This window comes from Buteo buteo, chromosome 17, assembly GCF_964188355.1.
Source record: "Buteo buteo chromosome 17, bButBut1.hap1.1, whole genome shotgun sequence".
In the NCBI taxonomy this organism is placed as follows: Eukaryota; Metazoa; Chordata; class Aves; order Accipitriformes; family Accipitridae; genus Buteo; species Buteo buteo.
The window spans coordinates 2039692-2057487 of record NC_134187.1 but is presented as its reverse complement, the minus strand read 5'-3'; the positions used below and the strand labels follow the sequence as shown (position 1 = coordinate 2057487).

General features: G+C 45.2%; 1 protein-coding gene across 1 annotated transcript in view; it reads left to right on the top strand.

Moving 5' to 3' along the window:
• The window catches only part of FBXO16 (F-box protein 16), a 36972-nt gene extending 24133 nt beyond the window's left edge, over window positions 1–12839 (top strand). The window contains exons 8-10 of the mRNA XM_075049808.1: window positions 5375–5480; window positions 10056–10281; window positions 12437–12839. Coding sequence (XP_074905909.1) covers window positions 5375–5480; window positions 10056–10281; window positions 12437–12504 — 400 coding nt within the window. The 3' untranslated portion in view covers window positions 12505–12839. The remainder of the gene's footprint in view (window positions 1–5374; window positions 5481–10055; window positions 10282–12436) is intronic.
• Window positions 12840–17796: the final 4957 nt, after the last annotated feature.

The following is a 17796-nucleotide window of genomic DNA, read 5'->3' as shown; positions in this document are numbered from 1 at the left end:
CTGATGTGCAGTAACTTGTGAAACTGGTAATACTGTCATTAATCTGAGCCTGGTGAACAGGTAATGGATTAGCTTGACCGTTGCCTAGTCCCTGTGAAAAGGACTGCACAGCCTCTCACCCAACTGAATGTGCAGAGAGGAGGAGATTCCTCTTCACTGTGCCAACAAAAACCTTGGGAACCAACTGAGCCACGATGAAAGTATCCAGATTGTACTTTAAGTAACTGATAGAGCTGAGATTAGCCCTGTGCACAGGAACAATCAACCCATGAATTACCCCAGCCCAGTGATTATTTGGCTAAGCAGTCGTGCACTCGTGTAGGCTCTTTCTCAATGTGGACCCACCACTCCTCCGGGGTGTTCCACAAAGTTCCCAGTGTCTGAGCAAAAGCCTTTTATGAATCATTTCTTAATCCGCGTCCCCTAGTCCTAGGATACTGCACTACTTCAAAGAGCTTTCCAGTTTCCACCTCACCCTCTTTCTGTGGTATGTTTCCAAACTCTAGCACCATTTTGGGTAGAGTTCTTTGAGGCTTTTAACTAAATATTTTGACAGAATGCCTCTTGTTGCAAGTGGATGTCCTGATATTATTTTTCAGCTGTGCTAAATGTTTCTCTGTAGTGGCTCCCAAAGGTTTCTGCGAGGTTTAGGGTTCCCTTGTGCCGGCTGTGACCCAGTGTCAAAAGTGGGACAAGCCTTGTTTGAAGAGTTTAAAAGTCACTTGTTCCAGCAATGAGCTGTAGATGCAGCTGACAACCAGATGCAAATGATTCTGAGTTGCTAATGATACAGTAAGCACACTGACTGTTTTCTTCTCCTAAGTGAGATTTGAGCCTGTATCCATTTGTGCAATGGAGAATATTTTAATGCCGAATGTTCTAGCAAATCTGGCACTTATCCGTAATTATAGAGGATTATTGCAAGGAGAGAAATGAATTCTATGAGATTCACTTGTTTATCAAGGATCTCCCTTTAATATCACTTAAGCTGAAAGTAATTGCTAGTGTGTAGTCTCATCTGTAATGATTATTCAGCAACGCAGGTGTGCCGTTTCAGGTGCTGACCCAGCTTCCCACTCACATAATGATATTCTGGCGCTTCTTTTCTGCGGACATGTTGCTGACAGTGTCCCCTCTGCAGCCCCATCCCAGAAGTCCTCCCGCTAAGGCTGTCTATTGCGTCCTCCATCCTTTGCTTCTAGGCAAAAGAATCTTTTGCCTATAGGCAAAAGCTGCCTATAGGGATCGGGTCTTCGGCGCTTTGCCAGGCTCCGTGTTGGCAGTGGGAGCGGTGAGAGACCCCCTTTCGCGCTCGAGTGTTCCTCAAGTTCCTCAAGGCTTTTGGTGGAGGTGGCAACGGCAGCTGATGGATGGCTTGAGCAGGCGTAGGTTGTCAGAGCGGTCAGAGTGCCCCGCTTGTGATGCCAAGCATTTTTTTGGATGGCTGAGGAAGGGCAGCCAACTGCCAGTGTCTGGTCAGTTGAGCTAGGAGTCTCATATGAATGCTATGCAAGATGATCTACCTCGGTGCAGGCTGCAGGCTCAGGCAGACCCTGCCTGACCAGTGTAAAGGGTTGTAAAGTAGAACAGAGAACCAAGATAAAAATCGCTGACCCCCCAGGCTGTGTTAGGTATAGTTATTCTTCAGATTAGATGAATTCTTGGAGCTCAAGGGCGTAACAACCACTCTTCATGTAAAATGAATGTCAGAAGCAATGAAACCTATGTAAAATGAGATTCCTAAAACAATAGGAGTGATTTCCCAAAATACAGGGTTTTGCAAAGGCAGTCTGGGAGAGGAAATGGGGTTTGCTGCGGTCTGAATGCATATAGAGAGGAACGAGTATTTTCTTGAGGTCACGAGCATGCGCGAAAAGATGCAGCAGAACTTGCAGGAAAGCAGCAGAAAGCCAAAGTGATGGCTGAGAGAGAAGGACCAGAGAGAGCACTTGTAGGCCAGCAGGTTGAGTGGAAAGCTGTGAGCCAACAAACCGTTCTTTCCATTTGAGTTCTGCTGTGCTGAGGAAAACCGGACTTGTAGAAAATTCTTTGTGAATAAACAAGATTACATCAAAGGAATACCTGACGCCATCATCAAAGCAATGTGTGAGACTAGTCACTGGCTACTTCTTTGAATCAAAGTTAATCTGACTAATGTCGGGTTAAATTTTGCAAAATTTAAGAGGTAACAAAAAAAAAAAGATTTTCCTAGCTCTTGGACCTGGCTAACATCTCCTCTGAGCTGGACCTCACTCTACACTTGCTTTCTGGTTCAAAGAGAGGTAAGAACTTTCCTGTTCATCATAACAGGGTCTCCACACTGCAGCTGAAATATTGTCATTTAAATGGCAGAGTTGTCATCTGTTTCTTTGTTGGCCTTTTGAGAGGAGTCATTAGCTACATGCTCCCTTGCACAGCAGTATCAAAACTACACTGCTGTGAATTCCTAGCAGAGAACTTATCCTTGCTTAGCCAAAAAAAGTGAAATGTGGGCAGCGTAACAAGCTACAGTCACTTCTCAGTTATGCAGGGGGGCAGAGACGAAGGGAGTCCTAAAAGAGGTAACACAAAACATACATTTCGGGCTATAAGACTGTAATTGGGTATTTACCTTTGAAAAACAAACAGATTTCTATAGAGCAATTGGGCGAGGGTTTTGCCTGGACAGCGCTGGTGCTTCGTGTCAATGGGGAGAAAAACCATAACACTGCGCCGCAGCTGGGTCGTGCCCCCCAAAATGGCAGAATGGTGTTAATTTGCAAACTGGATGATAATTGAGACTTGACTGGGTTTTCTACTGATGGATTTTTTTGCTGCTTGCTCAGAAAGGCATGAGCTTGTACTATAAAAACTGAATGGCACCTAAGAGCCTCAGTGATAAACATCACTGCATGAAGGAGATGGGACAGAGATCCCTGAATTTGTTCACTGAGAGATTATTTGGTTTAGATGGAAGAGTGTGGGAAAAGCTTCATAGTCACTGAGCGGTGAAATTAAGAATAGCAATGATCAGATGCATAGTCGAGGGAGTGGTGAGGCGATAGAGAAGAGATACCGACAGGGGTTGAATTACAAATTGCCTGGAAGGGGTTACCAAAATCCCTCAGTAGAATTATAGCTGTGACTTTCGGTGTTGCTGCTTGTATGTGTGCAATTTATCATAAGGATGATTTCTGGTAGGTCTGGTTTGTTTTATGCCTGAATTGTCCAGGTAGCTTTTTGTTTATGTACAAACAAAACAGAGACCAGCAAGGATGGATTTGTCTCTTTGGGCACAAAGCAATATTGCAAAGGTGAAGTGAAAGGTTTTTATCTGAAGTGTGGAACCAAGTTAGCAAATTTTCTCTGGGACTCTGATCTGCCTAAAAAGGACCAGGAGGGGCGTTCCTTTCAGTCCATGCATGTACAGTTCTGCTGGAAGGCATCTGGTGTTTGTGCTGCTTGTTGCCAATAAATCAAAAGATTTGCCTCCCACTTTATCATGAATAATGAATTCCGATTCTAGCCTAGCGCTGGACCCCCGCCAAGATTGTGTCCTTGTGCCTCAAGAAAGAGCCCTGCTACTTCTCATGACAACAGCTCAGCCAAAATGCAAGCTCCTTCCCCCCCCCCGCCCCAACCAGCTCAGGCTTCTGGAAGCCAGATTAATTCAGTTAGATAATTTATGGACATAGGCCGGCTCTACAAACAGTTGCATATTGTACTAGAGTGTTTACCCAACGAGAAAATAATTACTTTCAGTAATTGTTCTGTCAGCAGCCTGGGCCCAGTTTCTGACAAAAAGGGGCTTGCTTGCGTGAGAAGGGCATGGTGTTTCGCTGTCCTGCCGAATCCTAACGCTCGTCTCTTGCTTTTCATGTTTCTGAATAGCCAGCCCAGTACTCTCCGCCTGTTAGGCTTGTGGGAATGAAAAACGTTCCTTAAGGGAGGAAAGCGGGGTGAGAAACATCGAGTTCAGCACGGGGAGTGAGAGCCCTGCTGTCCTCATCTCGGCTCTGATGCCCAGCTCCTTTGCAGCCTTGAGAAACTCATCCTCACTGCTTACATTTTCCTGACCTTGAAGTGAGACCATGGTGGTAACCTGCTGCAGGGGGATGCTCTGACACCATGAGCATGGACACTAGAATACAGCAGTAGAGGTTAATATCTTAATTTAGGACCACAAGGCCAGGTCTGTATTCTATTTAAAGATCAGAGAATCATAGAATCATTTAGGTTGGAAAAGACCTTTAAAATGATTGAGTCCAACTGTTAGCCTAACACTGCCAAGTCCACCAAGATGACCAGTTCATTCCCCATAATAATAATATTTTGGATTGAATTTTCTCACTTGACTGTTAGTGAAGTGTTTATAAACAGACGGCAGTTCTCCTCAATTTGCTATATGAAATAATGTCTGATTTGTCTTTATGGTTCTTGATCTGCAGCTGGTCTGGGACAAGCGAATACCAGATACGTGCTGGTGTTGGCTGCTTTTGAGGATGCGTGTGTTATGTGGTGTGGCTCTGTTTCTTTATAGGATAAATGTTGCTTTTAGAGTCTGTTTCCTCCCTTTATATTCATGATTTTGTATTCATACTGTGCCTTTTAGCATGCCTTCCAGGAGCCCAGAGACACTGCTGATGGAGCTGCGAGACGCCCTCAGAGGGCACGCAGAGTTGCTGCTTTAAATCCACTAATTCTATATTGCAGAATTTGAATGTGGAAGGGGAATGAACACCTTCAGAGCAAACGCGTTTAAGAATCTGCCCGAGTTCTGAAGAAACTTCCTCGTAGTATGGATTTTACTCCTGATACTGGAAAAATGTGACAACTGGCCATATTCCAGTGTACTTCACTTAATTTTCAGAGTCTGGAATATTCCTGTTCTGCCAGTTAATTGTATTGACTTTAATAATAGCTGCATATAAATTTATAAATTTGTATACATATGCGTATACAAGAATTATTTGGCTATAAAACCAATGAATAACTAACTTGTCGGAGGGGCAGTCCTCTAGTCTTATTTATGTGACAAGTTACATGGACTTCACTAAAAACTCTCAAACTGCTGTAGCTAAACTTGCCTTTCTGTGAATTCCCCTAAGCTGATGTAACATGTTATGTGGATTTAGCTTAAATCAGTAAGTCTTGAGCTAAGGGCATGCGTTTGAGTGCTATGAAGTTATCATAACTTAAAAAATAGCAAGTTACCACCCTCCTCTGAGCCACGATATCTGATTGTGCGCTCTTGGTCTGCCCCAGGTGCAAGATAAAATGTATTATCTTAAACCATGTCTTTTCGGGTGGCAATATCATAAGGGATTTTCTTTTTCTCAACCCCAGGGAACCAACTCCATAGCACTTGTTAATACCATTCTGTTCTACTCTGCAGGAGAAAGAAAGGAGGAGGGGAGACCCCGGACCTTAGCCGGCAGGCAGCTGAGAAAAAAAAGAGAGCGGGTCATGGATCTAATAAGCTCCCGAAGGCAAAATCACTGGCAAGTATCACCGGCTTGTAATTATATCAACCGGGGCCCAGCGGCAGGTACACCCAGGAACATTTTAGCGCAGAGCTTTTACTTAACTTTGTTAACTGTGAAGCTTTGCTCCAGCTACAAGAAACAGGCTTCCAGGCACATTTGCTGCCTATCCCCCAGGGAGATCCGCGGGCAGGAGGAGGACACAAAGCACCCCACGTCTGGCTGCTCCGGGGGCAATCTCCCACCGCAGCCCAGACATCGTCCATCTGCCTTCGGTGGGAAAAGGACGGCAATTGTCTGAGTGTAGACAGTGACCTTGTTATCTGCTCCTCCCTCACGTTGCTTACTGCCCAGGATCCCGACGGTCTGTTTCCACGCTTTACAAAGCACTGGATCGATTCTCTTAACGACGCTCCCAGCTCTTCCCAAAGCTTCATTTCTGTGCTCACGACTTTTGATCGCTGCAGTTTGATGTTAGTTTGTGCTCTGTTCGTTGCGCTGAGCCTGAGCAAGCAGCCCCAAGGTCTTAATACTGAGGATTCATTGTGCTCATCTCTGGTAAAATAGGGCATCCTCACATGAAAGGAGTCTAGGGAAGTCAGGCTTCCAGAAAGCATCATGAGTCTAAGCTTTTGTAGATATGGCAACAAATAACTGCCAGAAGAAGGACGTGCTCACAAGCGTATCGGGGGGTTTTGCGGACCTGGAAGCGTGTTTCCTAAGCGATGAAAGCCAGGGAACGCATGTGAGTTGAGCTAAAGAAGGTTTACATAAAAGAGAGGCATTGTCTCCCGAGATTGGAAGGCATTCTCCTGACCCAAATACAGCTTGTTCGCAAGGAAATAGATTCAGTCACTGTTGAAGAACGGAAAATATAATTAAAGTTATTCAGCCTGTGTCTTACAATTTCCATTCTCCAATGGCTTCCTCTGTAGCCCTTAGATCAGGGCACCTTTACACGGTTCCATTCCACCACCGCTTCCTGTTTCAAATTTAAAGCTGTTTTATTGTCAGTCCAGCAGTGAAAGAATCTTAGTTCAGGGTAAAAAGAGGGGAATTTGATTTTCTTTCCCCAGATTTTAGGAAAGTTATGTGTTCTTTGAAGCTACTTAACCCGCAACCTCCAGTCAGGAAGGCACAAGCACCTAGTCTGACTCCCACCGTGGAGTCCAAACCCTCCTGCACAACCTCAGTGAGAGTTTTTCCTACAAATTGCAGCAGTACAGCGTGTACCTGTGTCACCTTCTGTTGGCTGCTCACAGTTTAAAAGGGACATTATTATTATTCCTGTAGCAAATAGTCACCAGAAAGCATTTAGCTGACACAAAATGCTTGCAGACAGATGTCTGAGGGAGCACGCAGAGTTGGTGGGTACTGAATTCTCACACCACAAAAAGCCCTGGGAAGGGTCTTAAAGCCACTGCCTGCTGCCAAGGTCCACCATCCTCCCTTGGATAATCCCTCCTAGGCAGTTAGGACAGCCTAACCCAGGGGTAAGCGTCCTCAGAGCCATGGGGTTACCCCTTGGTGACACCAGCCCAGAGCAGAGCTCCGTGCCTTTGTCCTATGCAATCTTGCACTGACTTCTATTTGTGTCAAAAATCAGGGGTAGCCTGTGCTACCGTGTCACTCTTTCCTAGACCTTTACATTGAAAACAGGCTTGCGTTTCTCTTGAGTTTAGAATCGTCCAAATCTCAGTAGAGGAGCTGTGTTTCTTATTCTCTGATGCATTAGCCTGCTGTTACGCTGGCCGTTAATGATGACAAAACTACATGACAATAAAGGTTAGGTTATGGTAGGCTGATGCACATAAAAAGAATATATATGTAACTCGCTAGGAATAATCCAAAATTAATTTCCATTTATTATTAAGGTAGCATTGGGAAACCTTGTTGAAATGAAGACCTGTGAAAAGACTCTTATTTAATCCAGTCCAAATAAAGAGGCTTAATGCTCAAATCTTTTGGTAAATCCTTAGAAGAAGAATAGACTATTATGAAAGAATAAGTGCCCCAAGCAAGCAAACATCAAGTCAAATTAAAATGAAGCTCTTAAATAGATCAATGATCCAAGTGCAGAAAGTAGGTGAGAATAAAGTATATTACAGCCAACAATGAAGATGTGAAAAAGGCTATTATATGGAGCTCCAAGCTCAGGAGGCTGAACAACAGCACACCAAAACAGAAGAAACACATAATTAAGGTGATGACCCGAGTCCTGGAATTACATCCACTGGCTCCACATTTGCATGTGGTGAATCAGTTCTCCTCCTAGTAAACCTGTGAGGTTTTGGAATTTATTAGTAATCATGGAAACAGTAGCACAAAATGTGACCAGGCTCACACTTAATTTAGAATAAATTAAAGTAAATTAGCTAAATTACAATAAATAGTAAATTACAATAAATTAAGTTAATTAGGTCTCTGAATGAAGGGCCACATTCTTTCTTATGAATGTGCATGCAACCCCCATGTCTCTACAGCGGGAAGGGTACATGGGCTCGATCTTTATCCAGGGAAATGCTTTACTCGAAGAATATGTTTAGTTCCAGTGTTAACCAGCTTTTAAGCACTTTGCTGGCTCAAGGCTTTATGGCTTGTCTATTCCACCTTGATGCTCACATTGCCTTCAGCTGCTACTGTCCCTATATTTATATAAAGAAAAGTGAAGAATGCAACGAGTTCGGTGACTTGTCCAAGCTTTTACCGGGCTGGGCATGGAAACCAGATCTCCATTTTCGGCCACTTTATCATCCCTCCTGTTCACCCCGATGTGGAGCTGTGCTGCCCTGCTGTGATTTCTGAGCTCTGGCCCTCCAGGTCCCTTCGCAGCGTCCCTGCTGCCACACCAGTGTCCTTTACACAAGTCCTTGAGGGCTTCCAGTGAGGAGTCTTCTGCAGCGTCTCAGCAGAATAGGCAGCCTCGTGCCCAAATGTCAAAATTCCCAGACACTTTATTAGGAAGGTAAAATTTGATTGATGCTTTTGACAGCTTTGCAAATGACTGCAATGTCAGCAATTAGGGGCTGGTTTTGCCTTTCAGGCTGTCTGCTTGTTTCTGTTCGAGAGACTGCTCCACCCTCACAGCTGTTCTTGAATTACTGTCTTATTTTTAGTACTTACTAAATAACATCTTTTTGACAGCATCAGTCATTCTTGCCTCACTGCCTATATCCTAAGGTAATAAGATTGCAGCATATGAAGTCAGGAATAAATTTTCCTATGACATATTGACAGGGAATTGATGTTTTAAGTATGGATTGCATTTAGGTACTGGGTGGGTATAGCCCACATGAAGATCCAGGGCTCTTAGCACTGAGACACAGTCCTGTCCAGTGTATATTTATACCACCTATATTCTGCAAACCTTATTTTGAATTTTATTTATTCATACAAGAAATCCTGTTAAGCTTCATGGGACCACTCCTGAAAGTGAAAATAACTCAGTATAATGTTTGCATATTCAAACTCAGCTTATATATGTCACTCTAATTTTAAAGGCATAGCCTGGCTCTAATAGTCTCTGCCTATCTGTCCCTCTGAGCCCTAAAACTGAACCGCCACCAACACAGGAGCTGAAAAGCAAGGAGTAGTCAGATCTGTGCTGCAGCTACTACTGCTTCTGTGATGCTGGGCTTTTCTCCCTAGGACAGAGAAACTGCAGCTGCTTTTATCACACCATCTCTGTCACACATCAAGTACTGCTAAGATCCTGGACCACTTTCGGCAGTTGTGTAATCACTGGCCTTTCTTTAGGTTGATATTCAGCAGTTGCCGGACTGCTTATTTATAACTAGACAATTAGTCACGAAGCACCATATATCTGCCACTGCTGCCAATTCAAATAATGGAAGGGGGAAACAGGCGGGCAGGAATTACAGAACAGCATTGACTTTTCTGCACAACCATTTTTCTATGGACACTAGTTTCACATAAGACTATCTACCCTTATTGCTTTTTAATGAGTTCCTATGTAAATGTTTGGGTTTGTTAATGTTTGTTCACTATTCTTACCAAATAATTTGTATCAGTTAAAAAAAGCCAAAGCTGTTTGTCTGCAGAACCTGTGCTTTTTGAATATTTGGGATCCTTCTCAAGGAATAAACAATCACTGTGTTGCTAAGTTGGGGTTTTTTTGCTTAATTTTTATATTGTTTAGTAAAATGCTCATTGAACAGTATGCTAAAATAAACTTCATCTTTTACACTGCAAGACTTCAAACAGCAAGCAAGACTGGGATCAGTCACAGCCATATGCACGGGGGAGAATTTGTGCATTAACATATGAATTGATGTGGAGAATCAATTAATGTGTGTTTGGCTTTACTAGCATCAATTTCTAATTGGGTCCTTTTGTCCTTAAGGTAAACTCATACCAGAGCACAGCTCAATGAAAATAATGTAGACTATGTTTGCATCATTTAGGAATATAATTTAGGGATATAATTTAGGAATATAATTTCTAGAATGTACATAGAATGTATAGAATTTATAAAAGTTCTTAATGGACTCCATTGTGCTTAATGGACTCCAATGTTTTCCGTCCCTCTGAAGCTGTTGGGATGATGTGATACTTTCTGCCTTCTCTTCCTAGCTATCACTTTCTGCAGATCTTGAGTCTGTTCCAAAACCACCAGGTCGTCCCAGCTGGGCCACTCACCAGTCAACCGGGAACCTGCCTCCCAAAGCAGCAGCAAAAGCCCTGGCCCAGAGCTCCCAGTGGAACGCTGGGATACGACCAGCACCTGTTCGAGCTCCAGTGCCAAAGCCACGTGAAAGAGGAAAGAAAGACTTCACAAGGACAAACACCAGGTCTCCATGTGAGTATGCTGCCACGTCCCACGTGGCGGCTATTGTAGAGATTGCCAATATCCAAATTTAGTGCACAGAGGGAAGGAGATGGTGCTGGCAGTATATTTCTGTAGGCGAAGGAGAAGGCAGTCATTGTGGAAGGGAAGGTGGGAATCCAGATGACAGTGATTTGCTGCATCAAAAGAAAACATATGGCCAAAGACGTCACATCTAGCACTTGCTAGATCCACCTGTCTGTCACGACTGTCATCTCGGTATTGAAGACTGGCATGGGCTTCACACGGGTTTTACTCACTAATACTCAGTGGCTGAGCAAGACATCTTAGATCAGAAGTGACAGCGGGCTCAGTCCAAAGTCCACGGACTCTGCCAGGTCCTGGACAGATGCCAGGAGGAGCTGGTATGGTTGGGGTGGAATCAGAGCATTCAGCAAATTACAGGACAAAGCAATCAACTCCAGCGAGACAACAGCTGAGAAAGCAGCTGATCTGTGAATGCCTTCCAAAAATAAGGAGCCAGACTGACACCATCAAAAACAATTTTATGCCATTTCAGTCTAGGGTTGACTTGGGCAGCTATTCAGGATGACGTCACCTCTTGATACACCCAGCATCTCCTGAAGGTCCTCAGTGCCTGCAGCCTCCTGGGAAAGTCTTCTGGTATCTTTCAGAAGCACACATCATTTGTGCAGATTTTGGTGACAGTCCTATTAGTTAGTGGGTTGTCAATGTAAGTAAGGATTGCAATCTGTGACCCCTGATGATTTTTTAGCATGCAAGAAGGGTAGTGGATAAAGAACCTGGAGCGAACAAAGGAGAAGAGGCTTCTGATGTGATACTGTTAGGATTTTCAGAGATCACAGGGGTAGAGTGAGGGGAGCTCCTACAGGGCAGTGACTATCCAGTAATTACTGATGATCTGATCTAGAAAGGGAGATTAATGGAGCACGTGGAGACCTCCAACATCCCTTTGGATCTCCCTAGCACCTAGCAGCTTTAGCAGGTCCATAGGCTAACCCCCATGAGGACGACCCATAGTGCAAATGAGTGATCGCAACTCCTGTGGGAGATGAAAGAAAGGATCTAAACACAGACGAAGGATGATACATAGGGGAAAGCACTGGAAGGAGTACGATGAGGCCCAAGGGAAACATGTGAAGACTACTTCATGTAGGAAGCAGTACGTAAGTGCATCCTGGCCATAAAAGCCAAGAGAGGAAAGCATGAAGATCAGACTAGAGGGTTACAGAGCCTTTGGAAGGTTGTACGCCTTGGCTGCGTTATGGGTTGTTCCAGTCAATCAAGGGAATTCCGCTGGTCTGGCAGCAGTGTTGTGGCCTCCCAGGAATGTGGCACTCAGCTCCGACTGCTGCCACCCGGGAGGCGCTGGGAATGGGAAGAAGGTGTTTCAGTCTTTTAACTTCTGCGAACCAATCTTCAACTGCTGTTGAGGTGCCGTTTAGTGTCGTGAAAGAGAATGTGGGGGGTGGAGTAAGGGGAGCTCCTGCAGGGAAGTGCCCACCCCATGATTATTAACGAGTCCATCTCGGTGGAAGATAAAGGCGCATGCAGGGACGTGCAGCGACCTGTCTGAGCTCTGCTGCAGTCACTGTCTTCTACATGATGAGAAATTTTAAAACCGTGCACGAGGGAAGTGCTAGGGAGAGTGGGGAGGCAAGCTACCTACAAACACCACTGCTGTAGTATAAAAACTACCAAGCTAAATTATCCCTGAGGGATTGCATTTGGATTAGGGGCAATTTGCAAGGCAAAACTATGTATTTTTTTGTATCAGAGAGAGACAAATCCTATCTTAATCCCTACAGTGACCTCTCCTGGACCTTTGTGATCTCTGCCAGGCTTTTCCCAAGGTACATTTACCAACTTTAGATAGACTTCCAGCTGGGATTTAGCAGGGTATGTTTGCAGATTGTCAGAAAGGTGTGCAGGAAAAGTAAAGATGTTTTGATTGATGATTATTTCCTCTATAATGAGAGGATGAAGGGAAACCGTCTTTCCATTCAATCCAGATTTGTGAAGGTATTTGAGGTATTAAATGCCACCAAAATGCCAAGGATTGGCTGAGTACTTAAATATGTTTAGAATCTGAGTTTTCTGACTAAATTAATCTGTCTGATTCTTACATTATTTCTCTTTCATCTAGCGTCTCTGCTTTTTGAGGCTCAGCCCTGGCACATTCCTCCATCTAACCAAGGATCTGACACAGAGTAAGGGAGAATTCAAAGTATCTTTCATCCCAGCAGAACAGAAGCTCATCTGCCTGGCACTGGGGAAACACCAGCAATGTTACCCAAGTCACAGGCTGTGCTCGAAGAACAGATGCTTTTGAGTCCTCCATAAGGACCCAGCTTAGTTTTTTTTCAACTGTTGCTAGAAAAGACTTTCTTCACTGACCTCACTACACAATGCAAAGAAAGGGGCATGGAGGTCCTGCATCTATTCTCACTTAGGCTGGCCAAAAGAAAACTTTACTGCCTTGCAGCCAGTTTAGACAGCAAGGTGTTGGAGCAATGGCTTTATACTTTTTTTGGAAGTACCGTACTCAGTGCAATGACTCCTGCCTGCCTTTGGGATCTCCAGGTGGGATCTCCTGTTTCCAAACTGGAGTACAGTCTAAGTCTGTTTTCCTGTTGTGCTTCTCAGCCTTGTTTCCTGTTGCTGCTGCTATATTCTCTTTTTCTTTTGGGTATGTCATCTCTGCAGAGTTTACCCAGGCTTTTGACCGTGGAGACACTTGTGCAGATCCTTGCTAGAGCTGCTGGACCTCATGTGAGCTTGCCTGTGTGTCGCTTGGACATCTTGGGGCATATCCCATGTGGACACTGCTGATTTGTGATGCTTTGCCAGTGAATTAGAGAAGTTGTCTGTCTCTGTGGGCACCGAGAGGATTGTGGAAGACAAGGGGGGACTACCAGCCTGAGTGATGGAAACTGTACCCTCGCTACAAAGTGAGTGGTTTACCACCAATGTTAATGTGATCCCTCAGCTGTAACCTACAGCCCCTGCCAAATCAGCTAGACTGTGAAGCAAGCACCACAGCGTTCAAGGGAAAAGCCTTTAATATGTGGGAGAAGGAAGGCTCAGAGAAAACATTTGAAGAAAAACCTAGCTAGAACTGTATTGAAGACAGAATCTCATGTTAAACAAGCCAACTCGATCTCTTCCATCATGTTAGTGAGAAGGAAATCAAATCCCACACTCTGGATTGCAGCATTGCACATGGCTCTGTGTGGAGAGCTGGCACTAGTCTACTTATTTAAGAGAATGTAAATCATGTGCTTTTGTCTTTTCCACAATTAAGGAAATATCCAGTAAATGTAATGAATAGCAGTTTTTAAGGATAAGGGGACTGAATGCACAGCAACTGTAACTAGTTGCCTTACCATAACCCCGACTGAGAGAGCTGGGATAAAACCAAACCTTTCCACAGTTTAGGAAGAGCCACAGCATGCCCATGAATTCTCAACATTTATAGACTAGAAATCATGTTTCAGAGAAAATGCCAACTACTGATTGACAGGGATTAGAAGAAGACTTCTGCTCTGTGAGCAGATTATTCTGCACTGTGTCACTTCAGGGTTTCAAGGTTTTTGGCGTGAAAGACATTGACCATTGTCAAGACCAGGCACTGGGCACGGTGAACTATGGATCTTACCTGAAGGGAGAGCATCCAGCAGGAGACTCAGCCCATTGGGGTACTTGGTCGAGTGCCATGTGAATTACAGCTCCGAATCAATTAGGTAACTCAGTGCATCTCCCTCTCCCAGACGTTGTTCCTTCATTTTTTCTAGCTGCCCTGGATGCTTGGAAGGGGGAGTTCTTCTCAACCAACACGACGGCCTAAGAGCTAGTTAAGTCTAAGCTAGTCACCTCTCAAGCTATCAGCTGAAAGAGGAACTTGCAGATGGCAATTAGCTCATATATCTTAGGATCTGTTGATTATGCAAGAGACCAGACTGACTAATTTTGATTAAGAAAGCTAACTTTTGAGCATTTAAAGTCAGGTGGGGTAAATCACATCCAAAACATTCATCGGCATCATTCCCTGGTATTGCAATCTCTCCTCACAAGCCTTTTCCCCTAGGAAATCAAGTTAAACTGTTTGCTTCATGGGTGTTTCCTTGGCTTCCTAAGTCCAAACTGTTGTTCCAGCTTTTTTTTGGTCTCCGTTAGGCAGCCTGTAGCTTCTCATGGCAGCAGTTCAGCGCTAGGTCTGTGTTACAAACAGCAAATGGCTATGCAAGGAAATGATGGAACCCTGCAGCAATGGTTTTTCTTATCTCACCAATGAGCATACTCGCCAGAAACATAAAGTTCCTAGGGTCTGACTGGTCTTGGAGCTGAGTGCTTGGGCACTACTGCAGACGCTGTGCCTTCACTGGACCAGATCATGCATCTTAAGTACTCACTATACATTTTAAGGCTTAGGCCTTCTCTGATTATAAAGTTTTTGTATTTATGATGCTGTAAAATAACAGTAATGTCCAGGAACGTACCAAGCCAAGTAGTCTATCTTTGAAGTAACAGCAGACCTACATAACGCCTTGATGTAACTCCTACCAATTATGTTATTAGAATAAAAATATGTGTATTTACAACATAATTTACAATCATTCCTGAGGTCGCGAAATGGGTCAGAATCTGAAATGGAGACAAAAGATACAGAGAGACAGAGTCTCCATCACCTGCCTCTGCCACTGAGCTGCTGGCTGGCCTCAGGCAAGCTGTATCACTGTCTGCGCCCCAGGCTGCTGATCTGCAGAGGCAGATGGTTATTTACCCACCTTTATAGTGCGCTTCCAGATATGCTGATAAGAAATTGCTAAACAAGTACAGAGGAAGGTTGTTATGCCTTCGCCCTTCCTTGTAGATGTGCATTTCCCTGCACTGCTCGGCATTTCCAGATCCTGCACAACTCTCATTAGCCACAGCCTTTGATTAAAGAACTGAAAGTACCTTTTAAACCCCAGAGGCCAATGAATCAGCATTGCTGCATCTGAATTCCACCAGTACAAGCAAGATCAGAATGTGAGCCCTAGGCTACAGCCCTGCTCAGATGTGGGGAACAAACCCAAACATGCCAGCCGCCCTCTTACCTAAGCTTTACCATCCGTTTCTGCCCAAAACTCCACCTGCATTTACCTGGTGTTCCTTGCCGGGAGCAATGGCAGAGGTTGGTACTGTAGTTTGGCTTTGTAGCCAAAATGAAGTTATCCTAATTATCACTCTTCTGAGCTACAGAAACAGAAACATGGGAAAAGGAGTGTGTGTAACTGAAGTTGATGGGGAGTTGCAGGTGGGAGCACGGTTGGATTAAAACTGAGGATTGTTGGAAACGTCCAACTTGTGTGGCAAGATGGAAGATGAACAAACGTGAGCTGTTGTCAGGGAAGAGCGACCATTCAGAGAGCAAAGTCTCAGCAGCGGCATTGGGGTTATAATAGGTTAAAGGACGGTTACCAAAAAGCGTGGAGACCTTGCGGCAAAGGGAAAGCAGCTAATGATAGTAGCTAAATGTAAGATAAAAAGTTGCTGTGATAGGTGGATGAAGCTGATAACATATGGAAAGCACAGCTCGGCTCACGTAACGAAAGGCTAAGGGGATGAGGAGGCAGTGACATGGTGTGTAGGGTTGTGTTTAAGGGGGTGCGGATAGACTGATCGCCTTATCGGGCGTCTCGCACGGGCATCCTACCTGTCCTGTGCTCTGTGCCATTCCCAACAACGATGACATCCTCCAGATGGACGCTGTGTAGTATGTGTGCCACCAAATAATTCAGCGGAAGGAATTGCTTTCATACCCCAGCTAGCCCAAAGCAGGGCACGGCGAGACACACAGACAACCCTTGACTGTGTGGCCGCATCTGAAATGTCCTTTCCTGCACAGCAGCTGCTGCAATAGGTTTGAGAAAGTTGATGGCAGAAGATGCATGTCTGGATAGATGCTTTGTTACTGTTTGTGCAGCCCCTATCCTGAGCACAACCACTCTCCGAACCATGGATAAATTGCTGGTTGGCACAGGATGCTTGGGAGACCCCTGGGGAGGTAAAATCACAGGTAGGGACAGGTCCAGACATTGCAGGGCACTCCCAGCACATCCTGTAGGAAGGAAGCTGAATTCAGCTCTCCAAAAAGCCCTGAAGGCAGGAGAGAGGTAGCGACGGGAACAGATGGTCTAAACCATGTTTTCAACCTGTTCCATCCTGGGATCTTGCTTTGTATAGGCAGGATGCTGCCAAACCCACCCAGCAAGGTGGGAAGGCAGGATGGTCTCACAACACGTGCACACACACATACACCTTCGTACAAGGTGCCTGCCAGGCTGTGCGTGCTGACCTCAGGCACCAGCGCAGGCTCCGGTTGCTTTATAAACCAACCTGCACAGCGGGAACAGCCGGCCTGCGGCTCCTTCCACGTGCTCTCTTCCCTCCCCGCAAACCCTGCTGACCCTTCAGTCCCCAGGCCCACACCAGTCCTAAGTGTGATGCCAAAAATCTTCGGGTCAGCCATCAGTCAGGAGGTTTTCAAAAAAAGGTTTTTACCAGCCCATAAATCATAGAATCACAGAATGGTTTGGGCTGGAGGGGACCTTAAAGATGATCTAATTCCAACCCCCCTGCCATGGGCAGGGACACCTTCCACTAGACCAGGTTGCTCAAAGCCCCATCCAACCTGACCTTGGACACTGCCAGGGATGGGGCATCCACAACCTCTCTGGGCAACCTGTTCCAGTGCCTCACCACCCTCACAGTGAAGAGCTTCTTCCTTACATCTGATCTAAATATACCCCATTCCAGTTTAAAGCCATTACCCCTTGTCCTATCACTACATGCCCTTGTAGAAAGTCCCTCTCTGGCTTTCTTGTCGGCCCCCTTTAGGTACTGGCAGGCTGCTATAAGGTCTGCCTGGAGCCTTCTCTTCTCCAGGTTGAACAACCCCAACTCTTTCAGCCTGTCCTCATAGCAGAGGTGCTTCAGCTCTTGGATTATTTTTGTGTCCCTCCTCTGGACCCGCTCCAACAGGTCCATGTCCTTCTTATGTTGGAGGCCCCAGAGCTGAACACAGAACTCCAGGGGGGTAAATCATAAAACTTGGTCACTCAGCAGTTGCCAGCATCTCTCTTCATTTTTTCCTGTCATTTGGTGGTGTTTTTTTTTCTCTTTTTGGTGGCCTGTTTTTCCTTTCTGCCTGTTCTTTCCTCCTCCACAGTCCTGTTTTCTCGTCCAGGCAGCCTCTCCCCTCTGCTCACTGCTTGGTTCATGGTACTCAGAGAGATCCACCAGCATCTACTGGTTGACCAGGATGCCACCAGCAAGGAGAGTCGGGAGCTGGCGGCACCAGCGAGGCTCTGCCAACAGCAACAGAGAAACAAAAGCAGACAGTTCCCCACGCCAGATGCAATTCAGCCGTGGAAATCCCTGCCTGGAGAAGTGGTAGATGTTGACTCTCATGTGGGCTCTAGAAGTCACTGGAGATTCATGGAAGGATCTGGAGCTCCTTTC